Below are 20,542 nucleotides of genomic sequence, written 5' to 3'. Positions count from 1 at the left end.
TTAAAATTATCTTAGTATTACGTTATTTTTATATATATATATATATATTTTTTTACGAATATTCATTATGTCATGATCTCCGTGATAATATAAAGTCTTTTAATCCATAAATGGTCAGACTGCATTATTAGTCCCTCTGTGAGAGCACTATTTAGACATTGATTATTTATTCATAACCTCTCATCTAAGAGCTCCAATTATAGGATGTAACCGCTGAGGGTTCAGGTTGCAAGGTATTACCCTAGTGTTACCTTCTGCAGCCTGTAGTCAATGAGTCTAAGTTGTTTGCCTTTTTGCCTTCTTTGTATTTTGGAAAACATCTGGAAGCAAAGTGCTCAGTGTGCTTGCCGTAACATATGATGTCATCTGTAGTGACATCATCTGACATTTATCGGTCTGATGTGCAAAGACCACATGCAAAAAGTGTCTGGTAATAATTAAACTCTCAGTCGCATGTCCAGCCGTCGTGAAGACCATACTTTGGTGACCCTAAATTTAGAAGTCTCATTCTTCAAGCCCTCAACCATCTGGGTTTGCGCCGAGATTGATGCCTAATAATTTTTTTAGTTCAAGATGCCCTGCAGTGAGCGATGCCTTTTGCTCATTAGAGCTAACTGATTCCTTCGCTTTCTTCTTCTCCCTGCTCAGTGGGACAGATTTTAACCAGACACCGTGGCTGTTTGGGCTTTGATTAATTTCACTCCTTGCTAAACGCTGCGGATGACAAATGCATAAGCCGCAAATAGCTTCCATCCCTGTCCTGGTGCTGAGACGGCTTTATCTGAAACAAACCCACGTCCATGATACCGTCCTGTATGTTCTGTCCACAAAAGAGATAGTAGCCTCGATTTATTGCTGAAAATGATAATACGAAAAAAATGTTACGTCATAATATTTCGCTGTGCTTTGATAACGTTGTTGATTGAGAAGGGGAAATTCCACTGCATGTGGTTTTGAAGGAAATATTCATTTTGAGTTGGGAGTTGAACATTCTCATGGTGTGGTTACTCCCAGTTAGCAAATGCAATCTTTTTTGTCAGGACTTATAAACCACATTAGGGATTTATCGTGCTTCTCTATTTATGCAGATGTTGCAAATCACCCTTGTACTTTCCCTCTCTCTCTCTGTAGATACTGTCTGATGAGTGTAAAAGGCTGTTTCACTGACTTCCACATTGACTTCGGCGGCACATCGGTATGGTATCATGTCTTCAAAGGAAGGAAGGTAAGTGTTTGGTAGTTAGTGGTGCTTTTGCTATTATTATTGCCCACGGGTTTTAGGGCGGCAGGATTGTCTCTGCCTGTGATCTGTAAAGATCAGGTATCTAGAGGCCTTGTAAATGAATCTCTTCCCTGTTTGCATTGTTGCATCACAGCTGGGGCTGCAGTGTCAGCAGAATTCATGCTTGTGCATGTGTATGTGTGTGTGCGTTTGCTGGAGGGTATCAAATAATATCCGCTCTGAAAGGTCGAATGAGTGTTGGCGTGTGCAAGAAAGACGAGAGTGACACCAATTTGAACCAATTTCACTTGCAAGGGAATTTTTAGATAATGGGGTCCAAACATCTGAGACCTTTAGTGAACATGCTGTTATTTATTTAATATTATTACAATATTAACATTTTATATCAAAAATATTATTAGTAATTATTAATAGCAACAGAAACAAACACTAAATATGAATTGCAGAATTTCTATAAACAAAGTACATGATGAATGTTAAAGGGGTCCTATCATGCCCTTTTATGATGTCTTGATTTTGCTTTTGGAGTGTACTAGAATATGTTTTCATTCTTGATTGTTCAAAAAACACATTATTTTCCACATATTTTACATTATTTCAGCACCTCCCTCTCCAGTCTGGCTCGAACACGCCGATTAAACTAAACTAAAGTTAAAAAATTGGAAAAGCATAATAGGACCCCTTTAAAAATGTGCATAGAAACTTGATTTGAGAGCTAGAAATAGCACAGCATCTTCATATATGTTATTACGTTTCCAAGTTTAACCCTCTGGAGCTGTTCGGTAATTTTTTACCCCCAAATTTTACGTTTTGTTTATTTTTAGAATTTTTAGAATTTTTTACTTCACCGGAATGGTATACAAAACTTGGTGAAGTTTTTGGCACTTGCTGTGTGAACAAATGACCGCATTGGAAATGATTGGGAGATGAATATTCATCTTTTGGAAACTTTTGGTACTGCGCACTAACACATTCTTACTGAAAGCTCATTTTTTGAGATATCAACGTCAATTTTGGAACACAGCTTGTTTACATTAATGGCTTTGATTTTCTCACAATTTTAGAGTAAAACGTATTTTGGAAAATATATATTTTATATAAAAATTTTATATTTGTGCATTTTTCATAACAGTAAATATAAAAAATTTACAACTTTTTTCAAGTTAAGCAATAATCTTCCAAATGTTGTCTTTAAATGGTGACCAAACTTTGGAGTCTGTGCTCCAAAGCATTCAAGATTTATGACAGTTAAAGTTGGACATTTCATTTTCATGTACATGCTCAAAAAGTGAATACATGGATTATAACTACTCTATAAATATAATTTTGTACCATAAAATCCAAAATATTAAAGTCAATAGTCAATAATTTTATCCCATAAAACTCATCTTTGATCACCAAAATGACATATTTAAAAGTTTTTTCCTGTGAATTTTTCTTTTCTTCATGCCTTAAAATAGCTTGAATGTAAATCTACATCTTTGCTTCATTTAATATACGCGGATGAATATGCTAATTAGCCCCGCCTCCACTTTCGCCAGCTCACACACAGATTCACTCGGCCAATTTACTGAGGTAAACGCTGCACAATGGAATCTCTTTACAACGTCGGACACATAACGGTAATTAATATGATTAGCCTTTTGCTTGACTATGTTATCAAACAGCTAATAATGTGTTGCTAATGTTACACAAACTATGTTCCCGTTCGCCATCTCAGTCTGCCTTCTAACAATCATCAGAAACGCTTTGAACAACGCAGAACGTCAGTGAAGAAAGGCATGTAGTTCATCATAACATCGTAATATACATCATACTCATACACCTGCTATATTGCTAAATCTACCTGATTTTTCATATCAACAATACAAATAATGTTAACGGGATAACCTGGCATCTCCAGACTGCCCTGCTAGCTCGCGATTAATGATATGCTAAAGCCCGCCAGCACATTGACCTGATTGGTTACAAGGTAGTTTGTGATTTCAGTAACACCAGCGATTTCAAACCGGGTTTTTGAGACTTGTCTTTTTTTTTTACTGAAGTTTTAAAGGGGTGGTTGATTATGATTTCACTTTTTTAACTTTAGTTAGTGTGTAATATTGCTGTTTGAGCATAAACAAACATCTGCAAAGTTACAACGCTCAAAGTTCAAAGCAAAGGGAGATATTTGCTTTTAAAGAAATCACTTTTTAAGGACTACAACAAACGGCTGGTTGGGACTACACGACATTCCTCCCGGGTTAGTGACGTTTCTCAACCCTAAAATGTACATAAACCCCACCCCCAGGAACACGATTTATAGATTATCATGACAGAATATGCTAATCAATGACTAGAAGATAACTCCACATAAGCTACATAAATTCATCAACTAACCATACAGAAATGTCCTGTTGCATTCTACATGTTGTCACCTCTTCTTGAGTCTCTCCATCATTATCTGAATCTGGGTTGAACTTAAAAGGCTAAAAGTTTTTACAATTTTCAGTGCATGTCTGTGTGAGTGCAAGCTGTTGAAGCTCCACCCTCTGTGCCGGGAGCAGCAGCTCATTTGCATTTAAAGAAACAGACACAAAACGGTGCGTTTTTGCTCACCCTCAAAAATGGACAATTTTAACATGCTATATAAAAAAATCTGTGGGGTATTTTGAGCTAAAACTTCACATACACACTCTGGGGACATCAGAGACTTATTTTACATCTTGTGAAAAGGGCATTATACCACTATGCAAATACTCATCAATGTTGCTGACATGAATTTGCACGTTTGTCTTAAAGCACATTAAAAACACAGCATAGACATATAACTTAAACAACATTAAAAACTTGATTTTCACCACAGGGGGACTTAAAATAAAAAACATTAACGAACTAAAATGTAGTACAATCATTTCATAAAAAATAAAAAAATCTGTCATTTTTGACCAGCAGGCGAACAGCAACCAGAGGGTCAAATGAAACTGTATTGTTGCGTCCGAAATAGAATACTTCCCCTACTATATCAATACTTCCCTACTATAACTATATGGGTGAAAAATAGTACTCCAAAATAGTCTGTGTCCAAATACATAGTATTCGAAAAACAGTCGACAAAAAGTACCCTGAAAACTTACTACTTCCGGCGAGATTCTGAAGTGTGCATTTAATGGACAATTTACTATCACATGATGAGGCCATGGGAAAGGAGTTGTGAATAGGGGTGAAGTGACCTGAAGCCATAGGTCACTTGATGATGACAACATGGTGTATGCAGTATGTCCGAACTTCATTCATACTACACACATTCATACTATTTAATGGTCGTGAAGTAAGTTTCAAACCAGATGTAGTGCCTACTATACATACAGTATGCAATTTTGGATGCCACGCATGTCGGCTTATTAACAACATTTTTAAACATACAGTGTGTCGTAATCGTCCAAGACCATTTGTGAAAATGTTGTGAAATTTGAATTATTTAATACAATTTTGTACTGTATATTTTATTATTGGCAACAATTTAAGTGAAAATGTCAGAATTGCAACCCAGAAATAGTGCAGATTCACCACATCGTAATGTTTCTTTGTTTTAATGTTTAAAAAATCCTACAATTTTGAATTTTAATTCTTATTTTTTTAAACTTTTGGACCACACTGTATGTCTGGCTGTGCATAAATGGAAGTGATAAATAACTTGCACATTAAGGATTAATGCTGACAAGAGGTTGTGAATTATTCATTTGAAAGAAGAAAAATCATATCCCAGTTTAGAATCACACCTGCTTTTCTGTCTCTGTCTCACGTTCCTCAGGTCTTTTGGCTGATTCCTCCAAGCTCACACAATCTGTCTCTGTATGAGGACTGGGTGCTGTCAGGCAAACAGAGCGATGTGTTCCTGGGTGACCGTGCAGACAGCTGTCAGCGAGTAGATCTGAAACAGGGCTACACGTTCTTCATCCCTTCAGGTGACACACTGAGCTTGCGTACTTATATTAAAGGAAAACGTTCCTGCAGCTCCAACAGTAGAGCGTTGAACACCAAAGTCGTGGGTTAGAATCCTAGGGAATGCATGAACTGAATGCATTGAAAGTCACTTCGTATAAGTGTCTGCCAAATGCATAAATGTAAATTCTGTTGTTGCTTATTCACCTTTCCAAACACGTTGCTGTTTTTTTGTGGAACACAAAAGGAGAAATTCTATATTCAAAGGGACAGATTTTCTAAACATGGCAAATCAGCATGCGGCCGCAATCTAAGGCCCTGTTTACACCTGGTATTAAGATGCGTTTTGGTCGATCGGATCACAAGTAGACGAGGAAGACACATTCCCATTCACACCTGGGGTTTTAATCCGTCTCTTTTGTCTGTTTTTAACTACTTCCGCGCTAATTTCTTTGAGAAGAGGGTCCATGGGCGGGTAAATGTATAGACTTTTTCAGATCTTTCGATCTAATTGATAAAATAAGTTTGCACAATTTACAGATGAACGCTCCCAGAGATGACAGTAAAACATACAGAGAGCATCAGCTTTCATTTCTGCTCTAAAAGCCACAAGACCAGCCGAACTTTGTGAGTGTGTGTTAGAAGTCAGGAATGGTGAGAGAACATTGTGCTTGGTACGTTTTACGTCTTGGGTCTCCAGCCGACAAAGTTTAAATCCCCTCTGGCTAGTGCGCTTCCCATAATGTTTACGCATTAGGTCAGAAGGAGGAGAGTTGGTGGTCTTTTGTGGCTGTTCAAACACATTCGACCACATGAGTGTCTACACTATGAAAGCAATCCGGTCAAATGCGTTTTCGACGACCTCTGGAAGTGGTTGAAAGTGGACAAGCTCAAAACATTTTAGACCCCGTTTACACCTGTATTTAGCGTCTTCCAGTGTTGTAGTCGAGACCAGCACACTCGAGTCCGAGTCGAGACCGAGACCAGAGAGGGTCGAGTCCGAGTCGAGACCGAGACCAAAGAGAGTCGAGTCCGAGTCGAGACCGAGACCAGAGAGAGTCGAGTCCGAGTCGAGTCGAGACCGAGACCAGAGAGGTTGGATAACCTAAGGTTGGGTCTAAAAACCAGACCTAAAGATATCTTCAAGAATATGTAAAATATTTGGTGGTAACAATAAAATTGGCACCATACTCAAACAGTAAATCAAATATACCATGGAATCATGTACACTGTAATGGTAAAAAGGCCACATAGTAGGTGGTGTAAAGGTCATTTTATTACAATTATTACTTACAATTATTACAATCAGTAAGTGCTCTTGTCCACATAACATAAGGCAGACATTATCAATACATAGTTGAGCTAGAGGCTCCACATCACATCTGACCAGGCTCCTGCTCCATTTGCGTGGCGCGAACGTTAGTCTCAAGTCATGCGCAGTTGCACACAAGAAAGTCAGCAATCATTGGACGTTTCAATCAAACAACAATTTAAAGAAATATTAACATACAGTAACAATCATGAAATATTTTGAATGGGACTCGAGTGGACTCGGGAATAAGTCCGAGTCCTAATATGTTCGAGTACGAGTCAATTCCGAGTCAAAATGCACACGAGTCCATGACAAGACCGAGACCATTAAAATATGGTCTCGAGACCGAGTCCGAGACCGAGTCCGAGTCTCGAGTACACAACACTGGCGTCTTCCACCTGTGATCTGATCGACCAAAATGCATCTTAATACCAGGTGAAAACAGGGCCTAATAAAAGCACAGATGGGAGTGAAAAGTCCTGCTGTTGATCTACTGAGAATGTGCAAATTCAATATCATATCAAGTGCAAAATCGTTGGACTTGCTTTTTTCGCCGTTAAATAAAAGTGCAAATGCCACTAAATTTGACAACTGGAAATGTAAATCATGTTGCATGATTTATTTATTGAAATACTCTCTGCCCATAAATTTAGCATTCAGACAGGGAAATTCCTACAAATGCATATGCACTAAGGTTAGCTGCAAAAATGAGTGTGTCCACGCCTAATTTATTACTGGATGTCTTTAGTAAATCCTGACAGTAGTTTTTAACACCAAAAGAGGGTTTGCGATAATGCAAGCTGCTAATAAATCTGGCCCAAGTCTTCTAAAGTCATACAATAGCTTTGTGTGAGGAACAGACTGAAATTTAAGTCATTATTCCACTGAAGCCCTGAAATGTCATTCGTGTTTGTGTTCGAATTCAAAAATAGTGCCATGTTTGACATTTGTGATGCACATGAGATGGAGAATGACATTTGAGAGCAGAAAGTTATAAATCTGTTGTACAACATTTTCTTTGTTAAAAAATTGAGCATTCACATATTTGCTCTCTATTGCGTGTGTAGGTTGGATCCATGCCGTCTACACTCCAGAGGACACCCTGGTGTTTGGCGGGAATATTCTACACAGTTTTAACATTCCCATGCAGCTCACTGTCTATGAAATTGAGAACAGAACAAAGGTAAAGCGTTTATAAAAAAAAATAAAAAATAAAAATCTTAATTCATCAGTCAGTGTTGAAGGATTTGTCTTTTTAGTTTGATGCATGTGGAAGGGAAGATCTTTTGGAAGTTGTTTTTATTTTTGATCTGAGTATGTTGTAAATGCCATCTATATTGTTCTAAGAGGTTGAGGCATAAAGGACAATATTTTCCCTGTGACACCACCAGAACCTCTTGCTAACTAAAACTTAAACTATTAAAAATCATTTTTGTAATTGAAATAAAGCTGAAATAAAATAAAATATAAATATAAGATGAAAAGTTTTTTTTAAACAAAATAAGTTTTAGTTGAAGTGCTAAAATTACCCAAACTAAAAGAATAAGTTAATAAAAATGACAAAAGCACAACAAAATTACTTAAACTAAAAATAAAATGAAAACTGAGAATATATACCAAAATAAAAGCTAATATTATAGACTATTATTAAATACTATATTTGTATATAAATAAAACTAAAATAGCACATGACCCACAGCAAGGTTAGAGTATGATCCCAAACCGCATACATTAGAGATGACTGAGCCTGTAAACAGAGTCTCAGTCCTCTCGCTTCTGAGCGGCTCAGTTGCTGACAGTGAAAAGGCCGTTATAGAGACGGCACTGGACACTTTTGGTATGTTGTGACATTTCAAAGCGACAAACCAGTTGTGGTCTCTCACTTTCTGCTCGCAGAACCTCCGGGACACTTTGATGTGCTCTGCAGGGCTTAGAGCCGGTGGGGCGGGCTATTTTTATATTTGGTAGACAGAGCAGGCAGAGAAGAAGACAGATTGTGGAGTTGGCTCTGTTGTTCCAGGGGCTGCGTTATTGCAGTGCTCTAAATTTAGCGCTGGCTGAAGGAGGTATGAGGGAATGAGAGCACAAGCCCTCCATAACTCTGAGAATGTGAGTTTCCTCCCTGGAGAGGAGCTGGAATGGAAAGATATGTGCATGAGAAGCATCTTAGTCATGTTGTAGTTTTTCTCATACTGTGAGAGCCATCTATTGTGAAGCCAGTTATATCAGTTTTATATATAGATGTGGAGTTTAGGTTATAAGGGTTTATTTCTAAACAATAGTTAATGCATTAGGAATCATGAACTAACAATGAACAGCAATTTTTTTGTGTTCCAGGGTTTATAATAGTGTTGTTTATCGGTTTCAGGTGCACTCCAAATTCCGCTACCCTTTCTTCTATGAGATGTGCTGGTATGTGCTGGAGAGGTACGTGAACTGCTTGACCAGACGTTCGCACCTCAGCCTGGAGTTACGCGGTCACGCTGGTGAGTTGGCTAAACTGACAGCAATTTGCAGTGACAAACATAACAAGAAATCATTTTTGCTTGACGGAGTGCACTGGCAATGCGACAAAGTTCAAGTTTATGCAAATGCACTATAATATGATGTGGCAACTACTAATGGGAGTGCTGACGGTAAAGGTCCTTGCACACTAAGTCTGAAAAAATGATTTTTTTCATATTATTCATCACTAAAAACTCATCACGCACTGAAACCTTGCACATTGAGTACGATGCGTATTAATTAATCTGTTGCGAAAAAATGTGCAAAACAATACAAATTGGAGTCTTCAAGCAGTGAGGATGATTTTGTGGTCTGTTTACACCTGGTATTAAGAGGCGTTTTGGTCGATCGGATGATTCGGATCACAAGTAGACGAGGGAGACACATTCCCGTTTACACCTGGTGTTTTAATCCGTCTCTTTAGTCTTCTTTCAACCACTTCTGTCCTGATTTCTTCTTGGGGAGGGTCTATGGGCGAGTAAATGTATGGAATCGGATTATATTCTTCATCATCCTATGACACTGGATCATACTGAAACGGGACCGAAAAATCTGCATAGATCTCAACCTGCAGGACTTTGTGGGCTGGATAGGGACAAAACATAAAGTGGGAGCGGGAAAGAAGTATGACTTATGTTTAGTGGGAGTGGGACATGATTCTCGGGAGTAGGACAGTGTTTTAACTTTAAGTGTGGATTTACTTGTGTAAGCTGCAGAAACGATCCATTAATTTTTTTTGTAGAGGATTTATGAGTAGCAATTTTTATCACACTCCACAAGTAGTGAGCCAATCTTTTAAATGAGCCCTTCTTTGCATTTTCAATCTCAGAGAGTACATGCAAGTTCCTATCTTGTTTTCCTATTTCACTCATACCAACATTTATCAAGATGATTCCTGGTCTTGCTCATGATGTCTTTTGGTTTTTGTGTACTTTATGGTGATTTCGGGAAGATTTTCCAAGTTGCATGTGTTCTCTTCTGACCCTAATTAGCTGAACCCAAGCTTGTAACCGAGTGTCTCGTCGCTGTTCCCCGGCTGGACATGGAGGAGAACTCGTGCGAGACGCAGTTAGAGAGGACAGAGGGGGTGACCCAGCCCTCCTCAGCTGTCCCTCCCTATCAGACCTTCAAACCCCCAGCCAATGATTCTGATGACAGCTCCAAGTCCCTCCCTTCAGAGTGTCCCAAGACTCCGTCTGGCTCACCTGGAACAGAGCACTCGGGGAAATGGACCCACTTGACAGAGTTTGAGTTGAGTGGCCTCAAAGCCCTGGTGGAGAAGCTGGAATCCCTTCCAGAGACGAAGAGGTGTGTTCCAGAGGGAATCGAGGATCCACAAGCACTGCTAGATGACGTGAAGGTCTTTACACATTTTCCACTTGTCATTTGTTTTGTCTCTCACATCATGCCTTGAATTGACATCATCATTGCTGCCTCCTGACTGCTGCAAACTGCAGTTTTAATAAATAGAAGTAAACACCTGCTGCAATATCCCAAAATGTGCATTCAAATTGGTGGATGAAAACATAGCTTATGTGCATGGCTACACCACGTACAAATTTCCAATATGCACAAGATTTAAAAAAATAAAATAATAATCTCTTTGAACTCCTTTATGCCAATATCTAAAAGATTATTTTTATTTAGCCATTTTTTTAAGCTATATTTAAATTAAAATATAAATAATGTTTTTGGTTTTCGTCATTCTCAAAAAATTATAATTCTTTAAAAAAAATATTTGATGTTATTTTTCATTCTATTCTTTCTGCTTTTTGAACAGGTTGTCTTGAAGGAACATGCAGATGACAATCCAAAGTTGGCCATCACTGGTTCTCCTATTGTATGCTGGCCGAAGAAGACAGGCAAGGTATGAATGTTTTTGCAGAGCAATTAGAAACATAAAAATGTGGCTAAGCAAGATTATTTTAATATGATTTGCATATTTATCTTTGTCATTGGTTAACTATTATAACAGCAAAACCGATATGGAGAAAAACGTGTTGTGAAACGTTTTGCTGTCTCCATTCCTTCCTGATTTTTTTCCTTTAAGCTTGATTTGTGATTTGCAGTAGTTGTTGAAATTGAAGTGGGTTTTTGATGTCACTCAGTATTTTTGTTGTTGCACCACGAACTTGTTTTGTGTTGTGAGGTAGATTCTGTGGAAATATCATGGAATTTCTGTATTTGAGTTTGTAAAGGTGAAGTAGTGCTTTGCATTAGTATTTCACTGGAATGATGACTCAGCTTCAGACACAAGGGAAGGGTTGCCAATCCCCCAAAATTAGACCTGACCAATAATATGCAAATCTGTGTTTATAGACTTGTTTTAGTTTATTTCCCTATTGACTGTGACACACACGATTGGATGATGGCTTTTGTACTCCTCCACTTCACAACACTAAAACTGTCTTGTGTATTAAAAGCCCAGCTGCTGAATTTTCGCCTCCATTGTGTCTGTCTTTTGTGATTAAATACCATCTGTCCTTATACTGCCCCAACTGGCCTCTCTTCTTTACCTCATGACCCTGTTTGAACATGTAACACTTCTGTTCTGCATGCCCTCTTCCTATTGGTTGTGTCCAAGCTGTGTTGGCACATATTAATAAGCCTATTTTTGCATACTGCACACCCATTGGCTCTACTGCTCTCCTCCCTTCCCACTTCTTGGAACTCCCCCTGTTGCATATTCATGAGCATGTCTTGCTCTAGCCTGTGTGCTCTGATGGCTAAGGAACAGAAGGGAGGGCTGTGCCGTCTCACAGCCAGTAGCAAGCCGGAGCTACAGCCATGTCAGTTAGCAAAGCACTGAGAGGACTCTAAGAGCCATGGCCATGTCGCTGATAGCTGACGAGGAGGATTATGAGAACTCGGATGCTGAGCAGGTAGCAATGTTAAGCTGGACCTATGGGTCCTTAGACTTAAAGACAGGAGATGCAATTTGGCTGCATGCAGCTGTAATATTGTATTCTGTGTATTTGCATGTGTAACTGAAGTACACGTGATAAGGGAGCTGTCAGAAATGTTTAAGGTGACCACTGATAACTACATATGACTAGAAAGAGAATTCAGTGTTGACTAAACTCAGCCTATTGCTCATTTTGGTTCAGTTTGACATTGTTTATTTCCAATAGAAAGGTCAATTTTGTTTTTGTGCCATTTTGCTTAAAGGAATATTGTTGCAGTTTGTTGAAACCTGAACTTGAAGTTGTATTCCATGATGCTGTAAGGTGTTGTTAGGTACTTTCAGAAGTTGCAAATGAAAGTGAAATCGGTGACACTTGATTTGTGGAAGTTTTGGTATTACTTGCTATGCCAGCAGCTACACATACTTTCAGTATGTGTATCAGATACAGTTTATGTTTTAATGCACACTGCGGTGTTTCGAAGGCGTGTGGGTTCTTTGATTACTTTGTCTGTTTGCGTTCACGTGAGACTTTCCCATCGTTGTTTTATCCTTGGGGTTGGGCGACTCTTTCGATCTCTTCCAGTGAATCCTTTTGTATTACTCTTCTAGGTAAATGTACAAACGCTTTTCAACCCAAATGCCGACAGCACTGAGGAAAGGATGCAGCTGCTAGATCTTTATCATTTAATCATCCATCATTAGGATGAAATGAGGATCCCTTTCTGTTTGTTAAAACATACAAAAGTATGTTTGTCCAATTGAGTACACTTACTCTCACCGCTCGTTCAGATATTTGTATAGATCATTGTGTTATTCAACTTCCTCAATTTCAAGGATATTTTTAACTGTTTTTGGCCACAGCCCAACAAGGGCCTCTTTGAGCCGGTCCTACAAGATGAGCGCATGGGGGAGGGGCAAGACAAAGAGCCAGCATGAGTAAAAACAGTTCAGACATGTTCCTATTGTGAACATATTTAGTCCTGGACCTGTAGTTATGAAATTGTAAGTGTATTCTGGATAGGATGTAACTTTTTTGGGGGGGAAGCAACACATCTGGTCTTGGACACTATTTGAGGCTTGACCCCTACACAGGTCATGTTTGTATATTGTATATTAAGTTAGTAAGGAAGTGTTTTGAAGGTATAAAATTTGACAACATTCTCTAAAAATTCAGTTTTATTTATAATATATAACTGAATTTTTAGAGAATGTTGTCAAATTTTATACCTTCAAAACACTTCCTTACTAACTTAATAAGTGACTTTCTCAGGGACGCAGTAGTGATCAAGCTAGTTTGTGATTTGTATCAGTTAACCTCCAGTTTTTGTTTAGGACCTGCAACCTTTGTATATGTTTTTGTATTGTGATATTTTTGCTGCAGTGAAAAGACTTTATTTTGCTGATATCTGCCTCATCCAGTTTTGTGAGTTTAGTGTTAAATATCAAGTGTAACTTCACACCCTACCAATTAAAGTTTGCCAGCTCATTGTCCCTGAAACTGGGTGTGATTTTTATTTTGTTTTTTTTCTGTTGTTTTTGCAGAATAATTTTAATTCATATTAATTTGAATAATATTCTCAAGTTGGACAATTATATAAAGATAATCTGGTTTAATGACAGTATCACATACAAAGTGCTTGTGTCAGCTTGTTTGTTTACTATGGATATGTATTTCTTTCGCACACGCATCTATCCCAGACGGCAAGCAAAATCCATGACTGCCCTTAATATTTATAGTAATCCTGTCTTAGAGGTCTTTCATCTCTGCAGCAGTTTTTATAACGTGATGGATGTAGCCTATAATGTTTGACCTTGTCTGCAAGCTGCTCTAATGACAGCAAGCAAATCTGTTTAAGGTATTAATCTATCATGTCATACATGCACACTCAGCTGTGATGGTTTACAGCTGAGTTTGGCTTGGAACTGAGATGTGAAACATTTACTCACTTTGATAAGTTGGGAACGTTGGGAAGTCATGTGACTGTTGATAAGCCTCCTCTGTTTGGCTTTTGAAATTTGCTCTGAACATTTCAATTTTATTCTAACCATTTTGATCTGATATCAAAATGACAAAATGTGCATTAAAGTGTGGATACAAATATGGATATAGTGATGAGAGATTTAGAGACAGCTAACCCCTCAAGGAGTTATTTTTGCTGTCATACTCTAGCGTCGCCAATGCAAAAAAGAAAGAAAAATCAGCACACATTTTTGCCAACATCCAATAGTTCCAAAATAATGAGATGTTATTGGCAAAACCGATAAGTTGGTTGACCTCTACTTGGAACCTTGGATTCTGAGAAGTGGTCCTGTAGGTCTTGTCTTAAATCAGGATGAAAGCAGCTCTTACAATCGAAAAATCATGACCTCCATCATATTAACAAGAGATATTAGATTTGGCCTGGAATGTTTTTCCCACTGGCAGCCACATAACTATCTCCCGCTCCCCCGGCGCTGCTGACCACATGCTTGAATTCATGCTTCTGTTTTCCTCCAAACACAGTTTCATAACAACACATCACATCTGAGATGTTGTGAAACAGAAGTTTCTGCTTTCTGAACTCAACAGTTTGTTTTTTCTTCTTTTTTCTCTCCACTAAACAGCATTTCATCCATGCAGAAAAGACTCTAGCGAGGCAAAAATCAATTCTACTACAAGCATCAAATCCTAAGCTCTGTGCAAACAGGACTTTTGACTCCATCTGAAGAGCTAATTTCAACTCTCAGAGGCCGAGAAATCCACTTAGGCTGTTTATAAGAAAAGTACCTATTGAGAAGGTCGGGTTGCACTTTCCCCCTCTGGCTAATGCGATTGTTCGTGTTTTCCTCTCCATTACTGAAGGTTCATAAAAAGGGTGGAGGCTAGATTTATTCCCATCAATCACATTGTGTCCCATGGTGCTGTAGGAAAGTCGTGCCTTGGGTTCTGGGACAGGCATGACTTGATATAATGGGGACATGACAAACCCAGGGGATGTGGAATATTGCTATTTGGAGAATAATTCCCTTTGACTTGCTTGGGAGTATAAAAGTGTGTATGTATTAAGCTCACTTAAGATTTATAGTTTAAATGCACTGTTGCCATTTTGGCCCGATGGCCAAGAAGAACATGAAAGACAAATAAATGTTCAATCAATAATGGAAAGTTCTTCACATCAAGGAGATCTATGGCAAATACACACACGCTTATTTTCATTAGTGTTGGAATCTATTTGTTTCTAGTAAGGAAATGCTGTTCATGTTTATCATAAATGCTGTTAGGAAGAATAATAATGTTCAATATTTATTGACTGGTTTAATGCATGTTCCTGCAGCTGTATCCTGACTTATCTTTAGCTGTTGGCAGATTTTATCGGAGTTCACGGAGTAGTAATTTTTTTTTAGCATGTTCAGTGCTGCTGTTCTCCTATTCTTTTTCTTTAAAGTGCCTCGAGGGCATATAAACAATTTGCATAACTGCACATACAACTAAAACTGAACCATATGAACCCACTCTCAGAGTGTGGTGTCCGAAAGTTGATATGTGAAGCATTCATTGCCTTCATAAACAGATTGTGTCTACCATGTCCTGGTTTCCAAACATGTTCAGTTAACTATTAACTTGTATTTTATCTAACTTTTTTAGTAATCACTTTTGTTTGATCATTTTGAGACCTCAATATAGTTTAATCATGTTTCTCATTTTCCTTGTATAAATAATTTTGATGTTCTGTATGTTTCAGCCACGGCCGCTTAATCGGCCAAAACCCAAGATGGGCTCATCTCCATCTGCTGGTCCATGCTCGACAGCAGGTGGAGTGAAGCTCTCATCCAGTCGTGGTTCATCTAGTGCCCGGCGCAGGCGAACACGCTGCAGGAAGTGTGAGGCATGTACGCGCAAAGAGTGTGGGGAGTGCCACTTCTGCAAGGACATGAAGAAGTTTGGTGGACCAGGCCGCATGAAGCAGTCCTGCATCATGAGACAGTGCATAGCGGTCAGTCTGGGTATTCAGCATCAGATTTGACCCTTAATTTGCTGAATGACATCTGGAAGTGCTGCTTTTTGTGTGTTTTACAGCCTGTTCTACCTCACACTGCTGTGTGTCTGGTGTGTGGAGAGGCTGGGAAAGAAGACACAGTAGAGAATGAGGAGGACAAGTTCAACTGGATGCTCATGGAGTGCTCTATCTGCAATGAGATCCTCCATCCAGCATGTTTGAAGGTTGTCTTCCTAATAAGGCCACCAAACAATTAAAAACTGTGATAGCTGAGCCATAATGGCAAAAACAATCTTTTACATTTTGTCTTATCACTTTAGACATGCAATGTGGTCTGTCTCTTGTTCTGTTGAGTAGAAACTTATTCTGTTCTGTTGTTCAGGAGAAGGATGGTGGCGGCGTTGTGAATGATGAGTTGCCAAATTGCTGGGAGTGTCCTAAATGTAATCATGCTGGAAAGATAGGGAAAGTAAGTATCAGTGTCCTACCTAATGACACACAAAACAATGGTTCAACAATTTTCATAAAATGTAAATGATGATGGCAGTGTTAACTATTAAGATATAAAAATTACCTTTCGCATTAAATGCATTTGATATAAATTCGTCTTGTATTCTTTCCCACCTTTTGGCCACGAAGCAAAAAAGAGGCCCAGGGTTTAAGTACGCCTCCAATCTCCCTGGCTCTCTGCTCAAAGAGCAGCGAATGCCCCGGGACATAAAGGAAGAGCTGGACTCGAACATGTCTACAGAGTCCTACACCCCTACTCTTTCACCTGTCATGAAGAAGAAGACAGAACGAGAGGACAATCCTACCTGCAAGTCAGAAGACGCATTTAAGAAACGTTCCCCCAAAATGGAGGACAACCCACTCCGCAGGAAGAGAAAGCTCTTTGAAAAGGACTCAGACTCAGATTCCAATGTCAGGAAAAAGGTAGCAAGAAAATGAATAAGTAAAAGCAAATAAGAGATGACATAATATTTTTTGCAAAGCATGTATTTTGACCCTCTTTTAAATCCACAGAAGAAGCGCTCAAAGCCTGATGCTCTTTCGACCTCTAATGTCCTGGGACAGATCAAGACAGAAAGAGAGGATGATGAGGAGTATGATGAGGATAAAATACAAGAACTAGACAGGAGACCCTTCAGTTTTGTACCCTCAGAAGAGGATGATGGAGATGATGAAAGGGAGGAAGAAGAAGAGGAGACAATGAAAGAGAAGAGTAGCCGAGAGGAGAATGGGAAGCTTTTACATAAGAGCTCTGCTACATGGGAAGGTGACCAATCACAGGGACATTGTACCCAGGCGGGGCCCAGCAACGACACAGGTGTTGATGCACAGTCGAGGATCCAGCGAAAAACCAAACGTAAACCTCGCCTGCCCAACAAAGAACTGAGCAAGGAACTGAGCAAACAACTCAACCAGGAAATCCAAAAGACGGAGGATCGTCTGGCTCATCAAAACAGCAGGACGGTGAAGACAGAACCAGATAGTGATGGAGAGGACAGAAAACCACTGAGTAATGGCAGCAGCCATCTGAGAGACTGGCTGGGCCCTAAGCGGGAGCTAAACGGATCCTTGCGAGAACAGTCCCCGGCGAGTTGGATCAGGACTACGCCTACCCCTATCTTCCGGCCAACACCTTGCCGCTCTCCACCGAAATGTGTTCAGATGGAGCGGCATGTCATTCGTCCCCCTCCGATCAGCCCCCCGCCGGACTGTCTGCCTCTGGATGATGGCAAGAATCACATCATGCACAGAGAGGTGTGGATGGCAGTGTTCAGCCACCTCGCACATCAAGACCTGTGTGTCTGCATGCAGGTCTGCAAGACCTGGAACAGATGGTATGTCTTCCAGAAATTAGGAAAGAAAGCATCATCATATGTTGTGCTTTTAAGTTGCATTTGCACTACAGATTTTATACTGCAACACACATTTAGAGGTGTACCCTTTCCTGCAATACTAAGTGAGCATGGATGTGTTTTTATTGGTCTACTGTGGGCCCTACCTTACTCTCAGCCTTAACCACACATCTGACCTTTGTCCTGAACAATGAAAATGAAAACACTGAATTGGATTTGGGTCACAAGAATCAATTTCAATTTCAATAGTGACTTTAAGTAGCTCGCATCCTTGAGGTTTTGTATTCCAAGCAAGTGCTAAATTCAACTTGGTAATATAGTAAGGTTAAGTCTTCTGTCTTTTGATCTCAGGTGTTGTGATAAGAGACTGTGGACCAAGATCAATCTTAACCGGTGCAAGTCAATCAGTCCTCTCATGCTGAGCGGCATTATCCGAAGACAGCCGGTCTCCCTGGACCTGAGCTGGACCAACATCTCCAAGAAGCAGCTCAGCTGGCTAATCAACAGATTACCTGGTACAATCACATTTTTACTTACCACCTAATTTGTTCAACATGGAGTTTGGTTTCAGGTTAACTGTACAGCTGGATTGTCTCCTGATGGTGTACCCTTTGTGTGTATGTATTCTATACCTTAGTCTTGTACCTTGGAGATCTACCTTCCTGCAAAGCTAATTAAGATCTTAATTAACTCTGTATGAATGTAGATCTCCAGAAACAGGATCTGGCACCCCTGATGTATGCAAACTCCACTCTCAAGTCCAATACTTGCATTACTACTTTGTGTTGGTTTCCTGGCAGGTCTGAGGGTTTTGTTGCTGGCAGGCTGCTCGTGGGCAGCTGTATCTGCTTTATGCACATCCAGTTGTCCTTTGCTAAGAACTCTAGATGTGCAGTGGGTAGAGGGACTCAAGGACAACCAGATAAGAGACTTACTTTCTCCGCCAACAGACAACAGACCAGGTACTGAATGATAGCATTAACTGCTGTTTGTTCAATGACAAATGTGTACTTTTGACCCTTTAGAAGTTCTTGTTCTTATTATTTTACAAATTCATAGCGGCCCCGCATGTGTACACACAGCATGTAGCACAGTAACATTTCTGTTACCTTGTTTAAAAATTTATTTGGCAGGTCAGTTGGACAGTAGAAGTAAACTGAGGAATGTGGAGGATCTCTGTCTAGCTGGTCTGGACATCACAGATGAGTCCCTGAAGCTGATCATGAAACACATGCCTTCATTGTCTCAATTGGACCTTAGTTACTGTAACCACATCACCGATCAGAGCGTCAACATCCTCACGGCAGCCGGCACCACGACCAGAGACTCTCTCACTCACATCAACCTGTCAGGTATGCAGGAAATACTAAAACCCTCACATAACAGGTTAGACACGCTAACGGACAGTTGAGTGGGCTGGAAAACAACCATGGCATGCATACTGTGTGTGTGTGTGTGTGTTCGTTCACCTTGATCTGGGAAGATTACTATCTTGACATTTGATGGATTGAGTCTTGGGAAAAGCATGACGCAAGGTCACAACTCATCACTTTGCCTCTAAGGTCAAGCATTAACTGATGCAAGTCTGAGCAATTGACATTATGGGCTCTAAATTACCTTTTCTTTTCTCCACAGATTGTAACAAAGTTACAGACCTGTCACTAACCTACTTCAAGCGCTGCGGAAACATTTGTCACATTAACTTGCGGTACTGCAAACAGGTGACCAAAGAGGGTTGCGAGCAGTTCATCGCAGAGATGTCTGTCAGCGTGCAGTTCGGACTTATTGAAGAAAAACTGCTGAGCAAACTGAGCTAGTCAACAAAGACAGACAGTAACTTGAACCACAGCCCAGGGAACTAACAACCCCATTTTTTTTTAACACTTTTATAACACAGGATGTGTGGAGGCTAACACACTCAACAGAAAACCAGCAGAGAAAATGGCTAATTGCTAAACAACACACTCCAAGCAAATGCCTGAACTCATCGCCAGAGCTCACAAATGAAGAAATGTATTCATCTCAAGTGGCCAATTCTGCCTTTCAATCTTTTTTTTTTTAATCTGTTGTGCTGCTAAGGCAAACATTTATTGATTTTGTTTTGTTTTGTTTTTTTAAAGTTTACAAGGCACAGCTGGCAGAGAGTGCCAACGTTAAAATGCTGTTGAAAGGCATGGTTACCCATATATTTTGCATAAATGTTATAAAAAAAAAAGTTTTATAGTCACAGTGCAGTGTTGCAGTGACAAAACTGACTGTTATTTTCTTTCTCAGTAAAGAAAAATTCAAGATGCATGTGCTTTTTTCGTTACCATGCAAACGTTAAGCTTCATGCAGTATTAATTTTTGTATCAGAAGGGATTTCACACTTTATGTGCAGTATTAAATGCACTCATATAAATATATTTAGACTTTATTGACAGTATTCAGTCAGTACAAGGTTTCTTTTTTCTACGCAGTAGGAAAGTTAAGCAGATTCCTATCTATAGCTATAGTAACTGTGCAGATGTTTCTGTAATGTTAATTTAAGATGTGATGTTCTTTAATGTTATAAGATGTTCTACAGATACATTCTTTTCAATACGATTATATTACTTACCTTGGCTTCTTTAATATGTATATATCTGGGGAAATACGTATTTGCACTGTTTGACCTGAATAAATAGTTATTTTTTCCAGTATTGAAGTTTTGCTTAACGGAATCTTGACTGTGTGAACAACTTTATTTTTTTTATTTTTTTTGTAAATTACAAAATGATCATACAATTATTTCAAGAATACATGAATCATATTACAATTGATTCCCGCCTATGT

The 20,542-nt window shown here is 39.3% G+C and overlaps 1 protein-coding gene across 4 annotated transcripts in view; it reads left to right on the top strand.

The window, feature by feature from the left end:
* kdm2bb (lysine (K)-specific demethylase 2Bb) overlaps positions 1 to 20,409 on the top strand; it is a 30,904-nt gene extending 10,495 nt beyond the window's left edge. For 3 of the 4 annotated variants that reach the window (XM_082157831.1, XM_082157829.1, XM_082157832.1), the window contains 15 exons: positions 1,132 to 1,225; positions 5,037 to 5,190; positions 7,547 to 7,662; positions 8,848 to 8,965; positions 9,977 to 10,344; positions 10,765 to 10,851; positions 15,612 to 15,863; positions 15,947 to 16,090; positions 16,249 to 16,336; positions 16,498 to 16,799; positions 16,890 to 17,710; positions 18,080 to 18,243; positions 18,529 to 18,690; positions 18,862 to 19,080; positions 19,364 to 20,409. In XM_082157831.1, the coding sequence (XP_082013957.1) occupies positions 1,132 to 1,225; positions 5,037 to 5,190; positions 7,547 to 7,662; positions 8,848 to 8,965; positions 9,977 to 10,344; positions 10,765 to 10,851; positions 15,612 to 15,863; positions 15,947 to 16,090; positions 16,249 to 16,336; positions 16,498 to 16,799; positions 16,890 to 17,710; positions 18,080 to 18,243; positions 18,529 to 18,690; positions 18,862 to 19,080; positions 19,364 to 19,545 (3,271 nt within the window). In that variant the 3' untranslated portion in view covers positions 19,546 to 20,409. The remainder of the gene's footprint in view (positions 1 to 1,131; positions 1,226 to 5,036; positions 5,191 to 7,546; positions 7,663 to 8,847; positions 8,966 to 9,976; positions 10,345 to 10,764; positions 10,852 to 15,611; positions 15,864 to 15,946; positions 16,091 to 16,248; positions 16,337 to 16,497; positions 16,800 to 16,889; positions 17,711 to 18,079; positions 18,244 to 18,528; positions 18,691 to 18,861; positions 19,081 to 19,363) is intronic. The other variant, XM_082157830.1, reaches the window with a different exon arrangement.
* The last annotated feature ends 133 nt before the right edge of the window (positions 20,410 to 20,542 follow it).

This window comes from Leuciscus leuciscus (genome assembly GCF_965113295.1).
Source record: "Leuciscus leuciscus genome assembly, chromosome: 24".
Taxonomy (NCBI): domain Eukaryota; kingdom Metazoa; phylum Chordata; class Actinopteri; order Cypriniformes; family Leuciscidae; genus Leuciscus; species Leuciscus leuciscus.
Note: the sequence above shows the minus strand (reverse complement) of the source record. Positions and strands in the feature narration are given on the sequence as shown.